Raw genomic sequence first — 17972 nt, 5'->3', positions numbered from 1 at the left:
GTCTATACATATGTTGTACATAGTATGTTTAGGTGCATGTCATGTATGTGTTTCACTTTTGAGAGTGGGCAACTAAATTTCATTTTTGATGCGTGCCGTTATGCCCACAGTAAAAAAAATGACAATAAAGGTTATCTTATCCTATCCTATCTTTAAAAATCCAGTGATGAAGCACCCACAACGTCTGAATGCAAGCTGTTCCACGGGTTAATTATCCTCACTGTTAGGAAGTTTCTCCTTAATTCCAGGTTGCTTCTCTCCTTGATTAGTTTCCATCCATTGTTTCTTGTCCTGCCCTCTGGTGCTTTGGAGAATGGGTTGACCCCCTCTTCTTTGTGGCAGCCCTTCAAATACTGGAATAATGCTATCATGTCATCCCCTAGCCCAGATATGTCAAACACAAGGCCCGGGGGCCGGATGCGGCCCGCGAAGTGGTTTCATGTGGCCCGCGAAGCCATCCTGGAAACAGTGAAGGAACGGCCCCTGCTGCCTTGGCCCTGGCCCAGGCCGGCCGGGAGCCAATGTACAATTTTGTGGTGACCATCTATGCTGAAATGCATTCAATCTTAGCTCCATAAGCCCCCCCCCCTGCATGGCCTGAGAGGAACAGTGAGGCTCCTCCAGTGGACCATGCCTTGGCACTTGCCCCGGTCCCACCCCCTTCTGCCAGAGACCCTCAGATCTGTCCCACTCCTGCCCAGGCCCCCATAGGCACCCTTGATGCGAATGATGTAGAGCTGGCCACACCCACCCAGTAGGCCGCACCCACCTGGCCCCCTGAGGGCAACTGCAATGCTGATGCGGCCCTCAATGAAATTGAGTTTGACACCCTTTCTTTTCTCTCTAGACTAGCCAAACCCAATTCCTGCAACCGTTCTTCATGTGTTTTAATCTCCAGGCCTTTAATCATCATAGTTGCTCTTCTTTGCACTTTCCCCCAAGTCTCAACATCTTTTTTGTAATGTGGTGACCAAAACTGGATGCAGTATTCCAGGTGTGGCCTTACTAAGGCTTTATAAAGCGCTACTAATGCTTCACCTGATTTTAATTCTATGCCTCTGTTTATACCAGTGTTTCTCAACCTTGACAATTTTAAGGCATGTGGACTTCAACTCCCAGAATACAACCAAGGATTGTATTTGCTTTTTTGGCTGCTGGCACACGCTGCTGGCTCACGATTAAGTGATCGTCCACTTGCATACCAGCAGCACACGTTTGGTTACATTTCTAATTATCCACCACCAGAGCTTGGTCTGTTAATTAGAAACTCCGGGATTTATTTATTTATTCCCATGAATAAGGTCTGCAGCCTGAAAAAAAAAATCTCAAACCCTGAAAACGGAGAGCCATGGATCGTGATTCTTGGTGCTGTGTGTTCTATCGCCACTAGAAGGTGCTAGAGCAAAGGTACTTTTCAAAAGACAACCGGACTTTGTTTTTTCTTTGAAAAAAGACGGGGGAGGGGGGTGAAATTCACATTGGATCAAAGAGGAGCAAACTAACCCACGTCTCACAAAACTTCCGATTCCCAAACCCAACAGTAATATTGATGGATGTCTAGGGAGATTCTCAATCATTCAGATCAGGATTAGCTCAAAGATTCTTTCAAAAGGCAATTTGGACTTTTGAAAGAAGTACCTTTGGGATCGATTGATTGGATTTATATGGTTGCTCACTCACTCTCGGGTTTTAGGGTGGCTTACAAATAAAGGTGCTTGCTCCTGGGGAGGAAAGCTATGGCAAATTTAGACAGCATACTAAAAAGCAGAGACATCACCCTGCCAACAAAGGTGCGTATAGTCAAGGCCATGGTTTTCCCAGTTGCAATGAATGGTTGTGAAAGTTGGACCATAAGAAAGGCTGAGCACCAAAGAATGGAGGCCTTTGAACTCTGGTGCTGGGGAAGACTCCTGCGAGTCCCTGGACTGCAAGGCGATCAAAGTCCTAGAGGAGATTAAAGTGGTACCTGGAAAAATATTAATGGTCTGACAAAGAATATGGGTAAAAAGCAGATGGCCCACCAAAGATTGTGTGTGTAAGGGAGGTTTGTTTTGCTTACAAGACAACTCTTAAATTTAGGATGGCCAGACATCCTGTTCCCAGCTCTGCACATGATATATTACTAACTGCCTGTCACATGGTATATCTAAATTGCTTAACACTTGATATATTGCTGATTGCTAAAAACATTCCAATGTAAACGAGGAGCTATCGATTATAGATCTGTCTAGTAGTTTTTCTATGTTAGAATAAGGACCTATAGAATGTAATGACCTGAAAATAACCCCCGCCAGAAAGGGTTATAAAAGTGGTCATCAAGGTACAATCTGGGTTCAGATTCCTTCAGCCAGGATGGCTCTCTGAACCTGCGCAATAAACTTCCCTTTCCTGAAAGAGCTGATTCAAGTTTTTTTTAATTCTATAACAAGATCAACCCCGATTGCTCTTTAGAAGGCCAGATCCTGAAGTGGAAACTCAAGTACTTTGGCCACCTAATGAGAAGGAAGGACTCACTGGAGGAGAGCCTGATGCTGGGAAAGATGGAGGGCTATAGAAGAAGGGGACGACAGAGAAGGAGGTGGTTGGATGGAGTCACTGAAGCAGTAGGCAGGAGCTTCAATGGACTCCAGAAGATGGTAGAGGACAGGAAGGCCTGAAGGAACGTTGTCCATGGGGGCGCGATGGGTCGGACACGACTTCGCAACTAACAACAACAAATAATAATAATAAACTTCCTGGGGGTGGGGGAGATCTGCATGGGGGGACACAGCCCAGGATGAAATGCTTGTGATAAATGCCTTGCTTTTTCTTGCCCTCTTCTCAAAAGGGCAGGAATGAAACGGTGACACTCTGTTAACCACTGAAGGAGACGACCATTTTAAAATAAAATCTAATACAAGCAACCCTCGACTTATAACAGTTCACTTAGGTACCGTTCAAAGTTACATCAGCACCGAAAAAAGCGACTTATGACCGTTTTTTTTTCACACTTAGAACCATTGCAGCATCCCCAGGGTTCACCTGATCAAAATTGAGATGCTCGGCAAGTGGTTCCTATTTATGACGGTCGCAGTGTCCTGGAGTCACATGATCCCCTTTGGCAACCTTCGGACAAACAAAGTCAATGGGGGAAGCCGGATTCAATTAACGATCACGTTACTAACTTAACAACCGCAGTGATTCAACTTGTGGACTTCAATACCCAGAATTCCTGAGCCAGCCATGCTGAGGAGAAAGGGAGAGGTTTCCAAGCTGAGCCATGCTGGCTGAGGAATTCTGGGAGTTGAAGTCCACAAGTCATAAAAGAGCCAAGGTTGCCCACCCCTGGTATAGGGTCTCCTGCTTGAGCAGGGGGCTGGACAAGAAGACCTCCAAGGTCCCTTCCAACTCTGTTATTCTGTTGGAGACGTAACCACTGTGGCAAGAAAGCTCGTAAAATGGGGGCATTTAACAAACGTTTCACTCTTAGCTGCACCAATGTTGGGCTCCATTGCGGTCGTAACTCGAGGACCGCCTTCCGGCCGCTCCTTTCCACTTTCTCAAAAGAGTCCATCGGGAACCCGAAGTTTGAAACGGCGCCTTGTCTTTCTCCTCCCCCCCCCACCCCTCCCCACTCGCGCTCCTTTACCTCTTGGCGGGGCGTGGGCCGACGCTTCTTGATGACGTCCGGCAGGCCGGAAAGGAAGCGTCGGTGGCGTGTGACGTCGCACCGTCAAGCTAGAGAAGCTGCCGCGGTGGTTGTTTTCCACTCCGCCGCCGTAGCCACGCAACGGTCCCCGGGCCTGGGCGAGATGGAGAGCGCCAGCCAGGGTAGGGGCTGCCGGGGAGGGCCGTGGCGGGGCTCTGGGCCTCGTTCGGGGACTGCGGGGCTTCAGCCTTCCGAAGGGGGCCGGCGTCTCTCGCCTGGCTGGCCGTCCCTGCAAGTAGAAATCTAGCAGGCTGGGCTGGATTTCTAGGTGCAGGGGGCGGCCTCCATTTTTGTTTTGGGGGGGCTAGGGGGTCCAACGTCTCAGAGGGCAGGTCAGCCCCCTCCCCAAAGGGAAGAATGGTGGGAAATGGGGCTGGGGGGGTTCCTGGAGGGGAGTGTGGACCCTGAGCGAAAGCATAGGGCGGAAGGGGGTCTTTGTTTTATTCTATTTTTTATTATTTTATTATTTGCTTTTATTGTATTTTATTATTTTATTTTGACGTTACTATTTCATTGTATTGTATTTTTTTTGGCATTTCATTTTATTATATTTTTTATTTTGGCATTTCGTTTTTATCCCATTTTATTGTCTTGTTTTTTCATTTTCATTTTTTTTAATTTTACTTCATTATATTTTTTACTTTTTGTTTTTTATTATTTGTTTTATTATACTTTATTATTTTATTTTGATTTTACTATTTCATTTTATTGTATTTTTTGGGCATTTCATTTTATTGTATTTTTTTATTTTGGCATTTCGTTTTTATCCCATTTTGTTGTCTTGTTTTTTTCATTTTCATTTTTTTAAAATTTTACTTCATTATATTTTTTACTTTTTGTTTTTTTATTAATTATTTTGATTTTACTATTTCATTGTATTGTATTTTTGGGGGCATTTCATTTTATTGTATTTTTTATTTTGGCATTTCGTTTTTATCCCATTTTGTTGTTTTTTTCATTTTCATTTTTTTTAAATTTTACTTCATTATATTTTTTAGTTTGTTTTGTTTTTTTATTATTTGCTTTATTATATTTTGTTATTTTATTTTGACGTTACTATTTCATTGTATTGTACTTTTGGGGGGCATTTCATTTTATATTTTTTTATTTTGGCATTTCGTTTCTATCCCATTTTGTTGTCTTGTTTTTTCATTTTCATTTTTTTAAAATTTTACTTCATTATATTTTTTACTTTTTGTTTTTTATTATTTGCTTTATTATACTTTATTATTTTATTTTGATTTTTACTATTTCATTTTATTGTATTTTTTGGGCATTTCATTTTATTATATTTTTTTATTTTGGCATTTTGTTTTTATCCTATTTTGTTGTCTTGTTTTTTCATTTTGATTTTTTTAAAAAAAATTATATTTTTTACTTTTTGTTGTTTATTATTTGCTTTATTATACTTTATTATTTTATTTTGATTTTACTGTTTCATTTTGTATTTTTTGGGCATTTAATTTTATTATATTTTTTTATTTTGGCATTTCGTTTTTATCCTATTTGTTGTCTTGTTTTTTCACTTTCATTTTTTTTAAAAAAATACTTCGTTACATTTTTTATTTCGTTTTGTTTTTTATTGTTTGCTTTATTTTATTATTTTATGTTGACATTGCCATTTCATTTTATTGCATTTTTTGGCATTGCATTTTTTTAGTTCAGCATTTCATTTTTATGACATTTTATTGTTTTGTTTTTTCATTTTATTTTATTAATTTTGTTTCATTATATTTTTTTGTTTTATTTTTATGGGGTGTTTTTTTTTTTCTATATTATTTCTGCTTTCTGTCGCCTTTGGGACGGCCCTTCCCGCAATCCCTTCCTCTCCCCCCCCTTGGAGGGATTGTGGGAAGTGGATCCCAGAACTGGACCCCCCACCTATTGCAAAGAGAAGTGGGGTAGTAGGAGGCCCAGGGCCCGGTTGCCCTCCCCTCCAAAGGCCAGGCGCTGGGATGCTGGAGGAGCTTTAAGATGGAAGCCTAGACCTCGAACAGGCCTTTGGATTAGGTTAGAGCAGCTGGCTGGGCGGGTTTGGCCTGGCCAGGATGGCCTGGGGGAGGGAAGGAGAGGAAGAAGAGTCTGGGAAGGGAGGGGGGAATCTGGAACTCAGAGTTTACTAAGGGGGTAGGAAGGCCTCCCTGGAAGAAGGGGAATGGGTCTGGTTTGGGGTCTTAGGGGAGGGGTCAGCTTTAGCAGCTTTAATCTCTCTCTGATTTTTCCCAATTGTTTGCCACATAGCTTTGATGGTATAAAGCAGGGGTCTTCAAACTTGGCCACGTGAAGCCTTGTGAACTTCAACTCCCAGAATTCCTCAGCCAGCCAGGGCTGGCTGAGGAATTCTGGGAGTTGAAGTTCACAAGGCTTCACGTGGCCAAGTTTGAAGACCCTTGTTCTACAGCTGGTGTTTTTTTTTTCAAACTTGTTAACTTGAAGATGGGTGGACTTCAGCTTCCAGAATTCCCCAATCCAGCAAGGCTGGCTGGAGAATTCTGGGAGCTGAAGTCCACCCATCTTCACATTGAGAAAGGCTGTTTTCATTTGTTCGGGCCACCCAGTGAAAAGTTAACTTCTTCACATCCAGTGTAAAAACAGAATAAACCAGCCCAAATTGGATAAAAGTCTTTATTTGTGTTGGGTAACACCACCTTGACTCCATTGCCCAATCACAACAGGGATATTTACATTGCTGTAGTGCAGTGTTTCCCAAACTTGACAATTTTAAGGCATGTGGACTTTAACTCCCAGAATTCCACAGCCAGCAATGCTGGCTGTGGAATTCTGGGAGTTGAAGTCCACATGCCTTAAAATTGTCAAGTTTGGGAAACACTGCTGTAGTGCAATGCTTCTTAACTTTTTTTTTTTTTTTTTGAAAAAGGACAGGGCACAACCCAACTGATGCTAGATCCTCTTTTGATTGGTCAATGGTGTCTGCAGGTGATTGACACCTGGTTCATGCCTCAGTCCTTTTGACAAATCCTCCCAAATTTTGAAGGAACAGTGGGCTACATCTTGCAACCCAGTTCAACTACTATATGCGGTCAATATCTCTTTTCCCCCTATACAGCAAGGGGGAAACGTCTCCCAGTATTTGCTGAATTCCTCTCTTACTTTGCTCCTTTAAAAGTTATTTTTTAATGAACAGTAACAGGGAAGGCAACATGTTAAAAAAACCCCCCAAAGCTCCTTTTCTTGCTTAAAAAAAAAAAGAAAGGAAAAATAATGGGTAAATCCTAGAGCTGTTTTTTTTCAACCTTAGCCCCTTTTAAAATGGATGGACTTCAAATCCCAGAATCCCCTAGTCAGCAGGCTTCAGACCAGCAAAATCAATTGGGGGAAACAGATTTGCTTACCGACCGCAAGATTCCCTTTTAAGAACTGCAGTGCTTCGTTTAACAACACTCAACAAAAGGTTGTAAAATGAGGTGCTCGCCTGAGAATTGCTTTGCTTAGCGGCAGAAATTTTAGACTCCTTTTTTGGTCATATAGCGAGGATTGTTTGTACATGCTTTTCCTCGAAGTATCCTAAAGGCCTCTAGTTGAGAACCATTGCCTTTAAAGCCCAGAACGTAAAATTGCACTACAACAGGCCTCTGTTTCACATAAGCCTTGAGTTGCTTTCTGAAGGCCTTCTAAGATTGGCTCTTGTTACAGTTGCAGCTGTGTGTTTTAGAGGGTGTGGGTGCCTGTGTGGCCTTGTGTATCTTGAGTGTGCAGCTGTTCTCTGCCCACTCTGTACGTAGAATCTGCGTACCTAAGTATTAGTGAGATAATAAGCATCTTGAGGTTCCAAAAGACAAGAAAAATCTTTGAATTTGCTCTGATATGGCTTGGGCCAGTTTTTTCTCAACCTCGGCAAGTTTAAGGTGGGTGGAACTTCAACTCCCAGAATCCCCCAGCCGGCTATAACTGGGCTTCTACTTGAGCGTGCGTAGGGAAGGAAATAAGAGATATAGAAGCTGTTGAAATGCATGTAGTCCTCGAGGTACGGCCCCGAGTTTATGTTGCTAAGCGAAATATTTTTGGTAAGTGAGCTTTGCCCCATTCATAAATGAAACACTGCAGTGGTTAAATGAGTAACACAGTTGTTAAGTGAATCTGGCTTCCCCATTGACTTTGTTTGTCAGAAGGTCACAAAAGTGGGTCACGTGACCCCGGGCCACTGCAACCGGCATAAATACGAATTGGTTGCCAAGTGTTTGAATTTTCACCCTGTGACCCTGGGGATGCAGCAACGGTCGTAAGTGTGGAAAATGGTCATAAGTTGCTTTTTTTCAGTGCCGTTGTAACTTCGAATGGTCACTAAATGGACTGTTGTAAGTCGACTATATACCCTGTTGTACCTTCTTTCATGTCTACATGTAAGCGTAAATTATGATGCAGGGAGAGACAAACATCTATTAGGCAGGTATAGCTAGGTACCACTTAACTATGTCTCCCAATAGAAAAAAAATATGGGTGGTGAATAAATTTTAAAAATACATAAATATTTGCAACTGGGGGGTTGAAGTGTCAGGTCTGTGGTGCTCCCCGAGTTGGTTGTTTTCTTGCAAAGAGGTTTTATTGCCCAGTTAAATCTCAACTGGTGCAGCAAACCATACAACAATTAAGGAACCGCTCTATTAACTCAGATAAGCAATCAAAGAATAAACAGCCTAATCAAGGAACGACTAAGAACACCCCTGACAGAACAATTAACCAGTGGAACAACCTGCCTCCAGAAGCGGTGAATGCTCCAACACTGGAAGTTTTTAAGAAGAGACTGGACAGCCATTTGTCTGATAATGGTGTAGGGCTTCCTGCCTGAGCAGGGGGTTGGACTAGATGACCTCCAAGGTCCCTCCCAACTTTATTATTATTATTCCCACCAACACTGGAAAGGGAAGCCACTTTTATAGAAACGAGAGCAGAACCCCACACCCTTCTAACACGGATGATGTTACCTAGTTTGGTAATGAAACGTCTGCAAGAAAACAAGCTGAGGGAGTACCAAAGGACCCCACAGTCCTCCTTCACTCTGCCAACCCCACTTCCTTCTAGCACTGATGATGTTACCTAGTTGGGTCATGAAACGTCTGCAGGGAAGCGAGCAAGCTCAGAGAGCCCCGAAGACCCCATCTACTATGTTTCTTTGGCCGGGATACAATCTGGCCACATCTGCTTGTTTTGAATTGCTTTCAACAATGCCTGTGGGTCCTGGCTGTGCTGTAGCCCACAGTATAAGTCACTCCCACAGTCTCAGCCAAAGGACTTGAATAACAGGGTGGGAAGGGACCTTGGAGGTCATCTAGTCCAACCCCCTGCTTAAACAGAAGACCCTCTATCACTTCAGACAAATGACTGCCCAATCTTTTCTTAAAAACCTCCAGTGTTGGAGCACCCACAGCTTCTGGAGGCAGGCTGTTCCACGGATTAATTGTTCCAACTATTGGGCAATTTCTCCTTAGTTCTAGGTGTCATGGTTCCCAAAGACGAAACTCTTCAAAGAACTTTGAGGCATTGTTTACCTTAAAGGATCTTTAGTCGAACAGCAGAGCTTCGGTATGTACATAGCTGAAGCCAAAATCTGACTTCCCCTCCCTTCAGCACATAGACCAGTGTTTCTCAACCTTGGCAACTTTACGATGTGTGGACTTCAACTCCCAGAATTCTCCAGCTAACACTGACATAGATCAAAGCACAATTCCCTCCTACAACAGTCATCAATCACATTCTCCAATTAGTTTGAAATGCTGGCTTCCCGCCCAGTTTTCTCTCCCGTCATTCTTTACCAGCTCTTGTTACACTAGGTTGCTTCTCTCCTTGATTAGTTTCCACCCGTTGCTTCTTGTCCTGCCTTCAGGTGCTTTGGAGAACGGCTTGACTCCCTCTTCTTTGGGGCAGCCCCTGAGAGATTGGAAGACTGCTATCATGTCCCCCCTTGTCCTTCTACTCACTAGACTAGATCTACCCGGTTCCCGCATCTGTTCTTTATACGTTTTAGCCTCCACTCCCCTGATCATCTTGGTTGCTCTTCTCTGCACTCTTTCCAGAGACTCGACCTCTTTTTTTAATATCGTGGTGGCCAAAACTGGATGCAGCATTCCGAGAGTGGCCTTGAAAGCAACATCGGTACTGTTGAACTGGGTTTATAGTGTGGCTTGTGGGTTGCAAGTCTCGAAACACAGGTGCCCTCGCGCTAACCCCCTCTTCTGTCCCTCTTTACCGGCGGCTTCTGCTTGATTAACCCGCCTGCCTTCTCTCTGCTTATCCTTTCCCTCCCTTTGCTTCTTGTCCATGACAGATATCAACCTTAACTCTCCTAACAAAGGTCTCCTGTCGGATACCATGACCGATGTGCCCGTGGACAACCTCAGTGCCGCTGCCATGGCTGCCCCGTCCAGGACCTTACCCTACAACGGTCTCACCGAAGCCGAGGAAGAAGAACTAAGGTCTGAGCTGATCAAGGTAAAAGTTGCCTTCTGCCCGTTGTTTGAAGCTTGCTCAGTCTCAGCAACCTTGTTTGGTCTAGGCCAGGGGTAGGCAACCTCGGCTCTTTTATGACTCGTGGACTTCAACTCCCAGAATTCCTGAGCCAGCCACGCTGAGGGGAAAGAGAGAAGTTTTCCAAGCTGAGCCATGCTGGCTCAGGAATTCTGGGAGTTGAGTCCACCAGTCATAAAAGAGCCAAGGTTGCCTACCCCTGGTCTAGGGGGTTAAGGTTCGGGATGGGAATCAGGATTGGGCCAATCACCAGGAGACAGTGAGTTCTAGTCCCGCTTTAGGCATGAAAGCCTGCTGGCTGACTTTGGGCCAATCACTAGGAGACTGGGAGTTCTAGTCCCGCCTTAAGCGTGAAAGCCTGCTGGGTGACTTTGGGCCAATCACCAGGAGACTGGGAGTTCTAGTCCCGCCTTAGACATGAAAACTAGCCGGGTGACTTTGGGCCAATCACTAGGAGACTGGGAGTTCTAGTCCCGCCTTAGGCGTGAAAACTAACTGGGTGACTTTGGGCCAATCACCAGGAGACTGGGAGTTCTAGTCCCACCTTAGACATGAAAACTAGCTGGGTGACTTTGGGCCAATCACCAGGAGACTGGGAGTTCTAGTCCCACCTTAGACATGAAAACTAGCCGGGTGACTTTGGGCCAATCACTAGGAGACTGGGAGTTCTAGTCCTGCCTTAGGCGTGAAAACTAACTGGGTGACTTTGGGCCAATCACCAGGAGACTGGGAGTTCTAGTCCCACCTTAGACATGAAAACTAGCTGGGTGACTTTGGGCCAATCACCAGGAGACTGGGAGTTCTAGTCCCACCTTAGACATGAAAACTAGCCGGGTGACTTTGGGCCAGTCACCAGGAGACTGGGAGTTCTAGTCCCGCCTTAGGCGTGAAAGCCAAATTTTGGGCCGTCCCTCTCTTTCTCTCAGCCCAGAGGGGAAAATGGTATTATGTATGTTTACCACCTTTAATTATTTGTAAAATAATAAAGGTGGGATAAAAATCTAATCAATAAATTAAAAACTTTAGGCTTATATTTTCTACTCCCCATCCACAAATGATTTATATTTCATTTAAGCACTTACGTGAGCCCCTTTATAATTTTTAGATCACTTTTTGGCTCTGTTGATCATGTTCCTTAGGCCATTATTAGGTAAGATAGACCATATTTCTCAACCGTGACAGCTTTTGGATGGGTGGACTCCAACTCCCAGAACTCTCCAGGAAGAAGGTAAAACACAGAGACCTTGAGGGGCCTGGAGCTCTAATCCTGTAAGGCCTAGCTGTCAATCATCCTCTGCCTCGTCTTTTGACACCGCGATGACAAAACTGCCCTGTTGCAAAACACCAACGTGCAGCATCCCTTTTATTTGCAAGATTTTCTTAGGTTCTTTAAAGATTCCCCAAAGTACAAAATACGGAGGAGAAATTTACCTTCCATTCCCCACCATCCAGTCAGAACTGAAGAAGCTCCCTGGATGAGAAGCGAAACATCTTCAAAGAAAAACAAAGTTGGGTTGCCTCGTGGAAAAGCATCTTTGGGACAAGGACGACCTGGATGGCTGAGAATCTCCCTAGACCAGGGGTAGGCAACCTCGGCTCTTTTATGACTCGTGGACTTCAACTCCCAGAATTCCTCAGCCAGCATGGCTCAGCATGGAAACCTCTCCCTTTTCCCTCAGCGTGGCTGGCTCAGGAATTCTGGGAGTTGAAGTCCATGGGTCATAAAAGAGCCAAGGTTGCCTGCCCCTGGCCTAGACATTTAGCACAACTAGTCTCGTTTCCTGCCTGGTTTATGCTGACTATAGTTTTGACACAAATGACAAGGATGACAAGGAATAAATACCACGTTTTCTTCACGAGAAGTATCATCTGAATATGGCAACTTTACAGGCACATTAAGAATGCCAACACATCAACTGCTGGATCTCACAGGATGTTTAAACAGGTTGGACTGCTTCACCAACTGCATTCCTGGGACTTCCTGAGCTGGATTAGCATTAGATATTTTTAAAAGAATTTACCTGATGTGCCAATTCAGCTCTTTGGATTAATTGGTAACCTGAGGCACAGTGCACACCTCCACAGGAGGTTGGGCATGTTAATAACAATAACAACAACAATATAATAATAATTCTGCAAGAAATATCATTTGCTTGTAAGCAAGAACTGGTGGGATCATAAAATAAAGTCATAGAAAATGATAAAATTAAATGGGTCTGGGACTTCAGAATTCAAACAGACATAACACCCCGGACCTAACAATTGTCGATAAGAAAGACAAAAAAGTCTGGATAGTGGACGTGGCAGTGCCTGGAGACAGCAGAACAGATGAGAAAGAACTGGAGAAGATCACAAAATACAAAGACCTACAAATAGAAATAGAAAGATTGTGGCAAAGGCAAGCAAGGGTAGCACCAATAGTAATAGGCGCCTTGGGTGCAATCCCAAAACAACTGGAGCACCACTTGAACACCATCATCGGCACTGACAAATTTGCCATTGGTCAATTGCAAAAGTCGGCCTTACTAGGAACAGCTTCCATCCTGTGACGAGATCTGTGATACCATCAAACATCCACATCTACCTATCCCAGGTCCTGGGTAAGGACTCGATAGGTAGAGAAAAATGCCAAATCCAGTCTGAATATCTGGCTGATTGTGCAATGATCAATCATCATCATCAAACATTCACATCTGCCTATCCCAGGTCCTTGGTAAGGACTCGATAGGTAGACAAAAATGCCAAATCCAATCTGAACATCTGGCTGACACTGCGATGATCAATAATAATAATAATAATAATAATAATAATAATAATAATAATAATAATAATAATAATAATAACGTTGGAAGGGACCTTGGAGGTCATCTAGTCCAACCCCCTGCTCAGGCAGGAAACCCTATACCATTTCGGACAAACGGCTGTCCAGTCTCTTCTTGAAAACTTCATTGCATGAATGTAACTAGAGTGCTAGACCAGTGTTTCACAACCGTGGCCCAATTGAGCCCAAAATTTCTGTTGTTGTTAAGTGAGTTTTGCCGCATTTTACAGCCATTTTGCCATAATTCTTAAGCGAATCATTAAGTCAGTAACATGGGTTGTTAAGTGAATCCGGCTTCCCCCATTGGTTTTGCTTGTCAGAAGGTCTCCAAAGGGGATCACGTGACCCCACCCAGGACACTGCGACCGTCATAAATACGAGGCAAGCGTCTGAATTTTGATCACGTGCCCGTGGGGATGCTGAAATGGTCCTAAGTGTGAAAAACAGTCATAAGTCCCTGTTAATCAGTGCCGTTGTAACTTCAAACGGTCACTAAGCGAACGGTCGTTAAGTCGAAGACTACCTGTGCGGGCTCCTGCTTTGGGGAATGATCAGATAAGAGGCAGGAGCCCACCCAGGTAGTCCTCAACTTAGCAACCATTCGTTTAGCGACCGTCCCAAGTTACAGCGGCACTGCAAAGAGCAACGTGGGGCTACCCTTGAAGAGCGTTCGGAGGCTGCAGTTGGTTCAGAATGCAGCCGCGAGAGCGATTGTGGGTGCTCCAAGGTACGCCCACGTGTCACCTGTCCTCCGCGAGCTGCACTGGCTTCCTGTGGGTCTCCGGACGCAATTCAAGGTGTTGGTTATCACCTTTAAAGCCCTTCATGGCATAGGGCCAGGTTACTTACAGGACCTCATACTGCCGCACAGTTCCCAGAGACCGGTGAGGTCCCATAGATTGGGCCTCCTTCAGGTCCCGTCGGCCAGACAATGTCGGCTGGCGGGCCCTCGGGGAAGGGCCTTTTCTGTGGTGGCTCCGACCTGGTGGAATCAACTTCCCCCCCCCCCGAGATTCGAACTACTCCCACCCTGCCGGCCTTTAAGAAAGCCATTAAAACTCTCCTGTTCCGGCAGGCCTGGGGCTGATGTCCCCGGGGGGGGGGCGGGATACGATCGGACACGCTGTATGATTGTATTATTTTATTGTTTTATTGTCAGGTTATTGTTTTAATTTTGTACGCCGCCCTGAGTCCCTTGGGATAGGGCGGCATATACATTCTAGAAATAAATAAATAAATAAATAAACAAGCATGGCTTTCTCTCTCGCCCTTTGTCCCTTGAGGTCATCTACACTGTCCCCTTACCCTGATTTTCTGCTGGGCCTGGCCTAATTCGGGCATTCTCGCCCCAATCTGTTTCTGCAGGTGGAAGAGGAGATTGGCACGCTGCGCCAGGTGTTGGCGGCCAAGGAGAGACACTGCGGGGAGCTGAAGAGGAAGCTGGGCCTGACCCCCTTGGATGACCTGAAGCAAAACCTCTCCAAAAGTTGGCACGACGTCCAGGTTTCTAACGCGTAGGTGGTCCCTTCTTTGCCATCTTGTATGTATGTTGTTGTTGTTGTTGCACACAGTGCAAGCTCTGGAGACTTACGGCAGAAGAGGAGAAGGTACAGGAAGTGCTCGACTTAAGACCGTCCAAAATTAGCACGGACCTGCCTTGGGGCTACTTAACGTCCAGATTCAAAATTACAGCAGTTGGACCCCCCCCTTCCTCTCCCCCCCCACCCCCCAAGCATTCTCATGACCAAGCTCTGGCCACTTGGCAGCCAAGCCACATTTGTGCCCCTTTGCAGCATCCCGTTTTGACCTGACCACATCATCATCAAGTTGGAAGGGACCTTGGAGGTCATCTAGTCCAACCCCCTGCTCAGGCAGGAAACCCTACACCATTTCGGACAAATGGCCGTCCAGTCTCTTCTTAAAAACTTCCAGAGTTGGAGCATTCACTGCTTCTGGAGGCAGGTTGTTCCCCTGGTTAATTGTTCTCGCTGTCAGGAAGTTTCTCCTTAGTTCTAGGTTGCTTCTCTCCTTGGTTAGTTTTCATCTGCTGCTTCTTGTCCTGCCTTCAGGCACTTTGGAGAACAGAAAAGAGTTGGAAGGGACCTTGGAGGTCATCTAGTCCAACCCCCTGCTCAGGCAGGAAACCCTATACCATTTCAGACAAATGGCCGTCCAGTCTCTTCTTAAAAACCTCCAGTGCTGGAGCATTCACCGCTTCTGGAGGCAGGTAGTTCCCCTGGTTAATTGTTCTCGCTATCAGGAAGTTTCTCCGTAGTTCTAGATTGACAGTTTCACCGAAACCTGGCATGTCCTTTTAACTTTGGCAAAACTCACAGCCAATCCTTGCTTCTCTTAATTAACTTGGGCATTCGCTTAACCGCCACCCTAAAAACGACTCTTCTTATTGTATTGGTCATGTGACTGACCCATTTTTATGACCATGATGGGCAGGCTCTATTACGGTCGTAAGTTCAAGACTGCCTGTACTTTCCTTCCATTTCCTTCCTCATGTTGAATCTGTGAAGCCCTCTGTGGTCTTTCGGCCATTGACTTACATTCTGGGTAAGGTTTCTAGTGCTCATTGGGGCATACAGGGTCTTGCCCAAGGTGGCTCCCTCCAGGGGCCTTAGAAACACTTGGCATCCTGGGAGTTGTAGTCTGAGGGTGTCCAGAGGGCTCCCAACTATGCGTATCCGGGAGAGGATTGTTTTTCTCTGAATCACAGGCCTTGATCCCCCTGAGATTTTGAGGATTTATTTTATTTAACTTCATTTATTAAGTTTCGTTTACGTCTTTATTAAATTTCATTTATTGAATGAATTCCATTTAACAAATTTTATTTATTAATTTTCACATTGAATTTTATTCAATTTCATTTTATTCATTTCACTTGAGTTTTATTCAGTTTTATTTATTCAGTTTCATCCATTGAATTTTATTTTTTCAATTTTGTTTCTTCAATTTCATCTATTGGATTTCATTTATTCAGTTTCATTTATCCAATTTCATTTATTGGTTTATTAAATTAAATTTTACTTATTGAATTTTATTCAGTTTCATTTTATTCAATCTCACTGAATTTTATTCAATTTCATCTGTTGAATTTTATTTTTTTCAATTTTGTTTATTCAGTTTCATCTATCGGATTTCATTTATTCAATTTCATTTAATAGTTTCATTTATTGACTTATTAAATTAACTTTCACTTATTGAATTTTATTCAGTTTCATTTTATTCAATCTCACTGAATTTTATTCAGTTTCATTTATTCAATTTCCTCTGTTGAATTTTATTTTTTTCAATTTCGTTGATTCAGTTTCATCTATCGGATTTCATTTATTTATTCGATTTCATTTATTTCATAATTTCATTTATGGACTTATTCAATTTCGTTTATTTATTTATTAAATAACAGAATAAAACCCTGGCAGGATTAAAACACCAGACGTTAAAAGTGAATACGTTAAAATAGAGATGGGAAACAGATCAGAAGAATCCAGACGTAGACGGGGTATAGAGGTGAGGTCTTCTATAAATGTACCAGCTGCCTTCCAAATGTTAGGGCTTTCCAGGAAACAGATTAAACTGGCCCATTTTGGGTATGTTTCATTCGATGGATAATAAATTACGGCTTGTCTCTGCACAGATGTCAACTTGACGTGTGCTTTGGGGAATTGCGCTAGCCTCAAGGACATTGTACCTTGCAGTGCTGTGTAGTGTTTTTTCTCAGGAACATAATCCAGTTCCATCTTCCCTTCCACCTATTTTTCTTGTTTTTCCTGACAGAAAAATTAATCGGGAACAGCACCCAGAAGTTGTTGTTTTTTTTGTCCTTGAAGACGTTTCACTTTTCACCCGAGAAGCTTCTTCAGTTTCGACTGAACTGAAGAAGCTTCTCGGATAAGAAGTGAAACGTCTTCCAGGAGGAAAAAAAAAAGTCTCCACAGACATCCCTCACTGGAGGCTTTTCGGAAGACATTGGACGGCCACTTGTCTGAAATGGGATAAGGTCTCCTGCCTGAGCAGGGGGTTGGACTAGAAGACCTCCAAGGTCCCTTCCAATTCTGTTATTCTGTTGGAGACTCCCTGGACAATTATAGCCATCGGGGCTTCTTGACCACAAGATCATAGACATCTAAGACAGCATTTCTCAACCGTGGCAATTCTAAGATGTGTGGACTTCAACTCCCAGAATTCCCTGGCCAGTCACCTCTCTGTGGTTCATTAAAGGCCCCCCGTCTTCTTTTTCCAGGATCTTGGATGAGTTGAGAAAAATGATATTTTCCGGGGGACCCTGCCAGGCAACCTCAAAGCAGCCTTTCTCAATCTCAGCAACTTGCTGGTTGGCTGGGGAATTCTGGGAGTTGAAGTCCACCCATCTTAGAATCGCCCCGGTGGAGCAACACCGATCTAGGATTCCTTCCGCCTCTGTTATTCTTCCTCTTGTGGTTATTTTTTTTCCCCTCTCCCCAAGCTCCTAGTCCTCATTAAAAAACAAGCAAACCTGTGATTGACCCCTGGGTTTTCCCCCCCCAGCTATGTGAAAACCTCTGAGAAACTCGGAGAGTGGAATGAGAAAGTCTTCCAGTCTGACTTGTGAGTTCCTTCTACCTTGCACGCCCGGATTTTTTCTTCTTCTTCCTGGCTCTGTCGCCCTCTCGGCCTTGCGCCCCCTTATTTTGGGGGGGACAAAGGCTGCTTGTGCGCTTGGAATATGGCAGACTCCTGTCGAGGCCTTTTGCTTCTTAAATTTTCTGATTTATTCTTCGCTGGGAAATGCGTTTCTAGGCCGTGCTGGACGCTGAATGTCTTTCCCTGGGGTTTCCTGATCCAAAAAAAAAGAGAAGTTCCACTCGGTTAGGAAAAGAAAGCCATTATGTTTCAGCGTTATTCCCACTTCCTGTTTTGCTGCCGGCCAAAACGGGGTACGGGCGATCCTCGACTTAACGACCACAATTGAACCCCACCTTTCCGTAACTC

The 17972-nt window shown here is 44.2% G+C and overlaps 1 protein-coding gene across 8 annotated transcripts in view; it reads left to right on the top strand.

The window, feature by feature from the left end:
• The first annotated feature begins 3670 nt into the window (after positions 1–3670).
• Positions 3671–17972, top strand: part of TPD52L2 (TPD52 like 2) — a 38432-nt gene continuing 24130 nt past the window's right edge. For 4 of the 8 annotated variants that reach the window (XM_039326924.1, XM_039326921.1, XM_039326922.1 and 1 more), the window contains exons 1-4: positions 3671–3810; positions 9972–10135; positions 14358–14506; positions 17529–17588. In XM_039326924.1, coding sequence (XP_039182858.1) covers positions 3792–3810; positions 9972–10135; positions 14358–14506; positions 17529–17588 — 392 coding nt within the window. In that variant the 5' untranslated portion in view covers positions 3671–3791. The remainder of the gene's footprint in view (positions 3811–9971; positions 10136–14357; positions 14507–17528; positions 17589–17972) is intronic. The other 4 variants (XM_039326925.1, XM_039326923.1, XM_039326920.1 and 1 more) reach the window with 2 other exon arrangements.

Source organism: Crotalus tigris, unplaced genomic scaffold, assembly GCF_016545835.1.
Source record: "Crotalus tigris isolate CLP2741 ecotype Arizona unplaced genomic scaffold, ASM1654583v1 scf7180000024347.1601321, whole genome shotgun sequence".
Lineage (NCBI taxonomy): Eukaryota > Metazoa > Chordata > Lepidosauria > Squamata > Viperidae > Crotalus > Crotalus tigris.
Note: the sequence above shows the minus strand (reverse complement) of the source record. Positions and strands in the feature narration are given on the sequence as shown.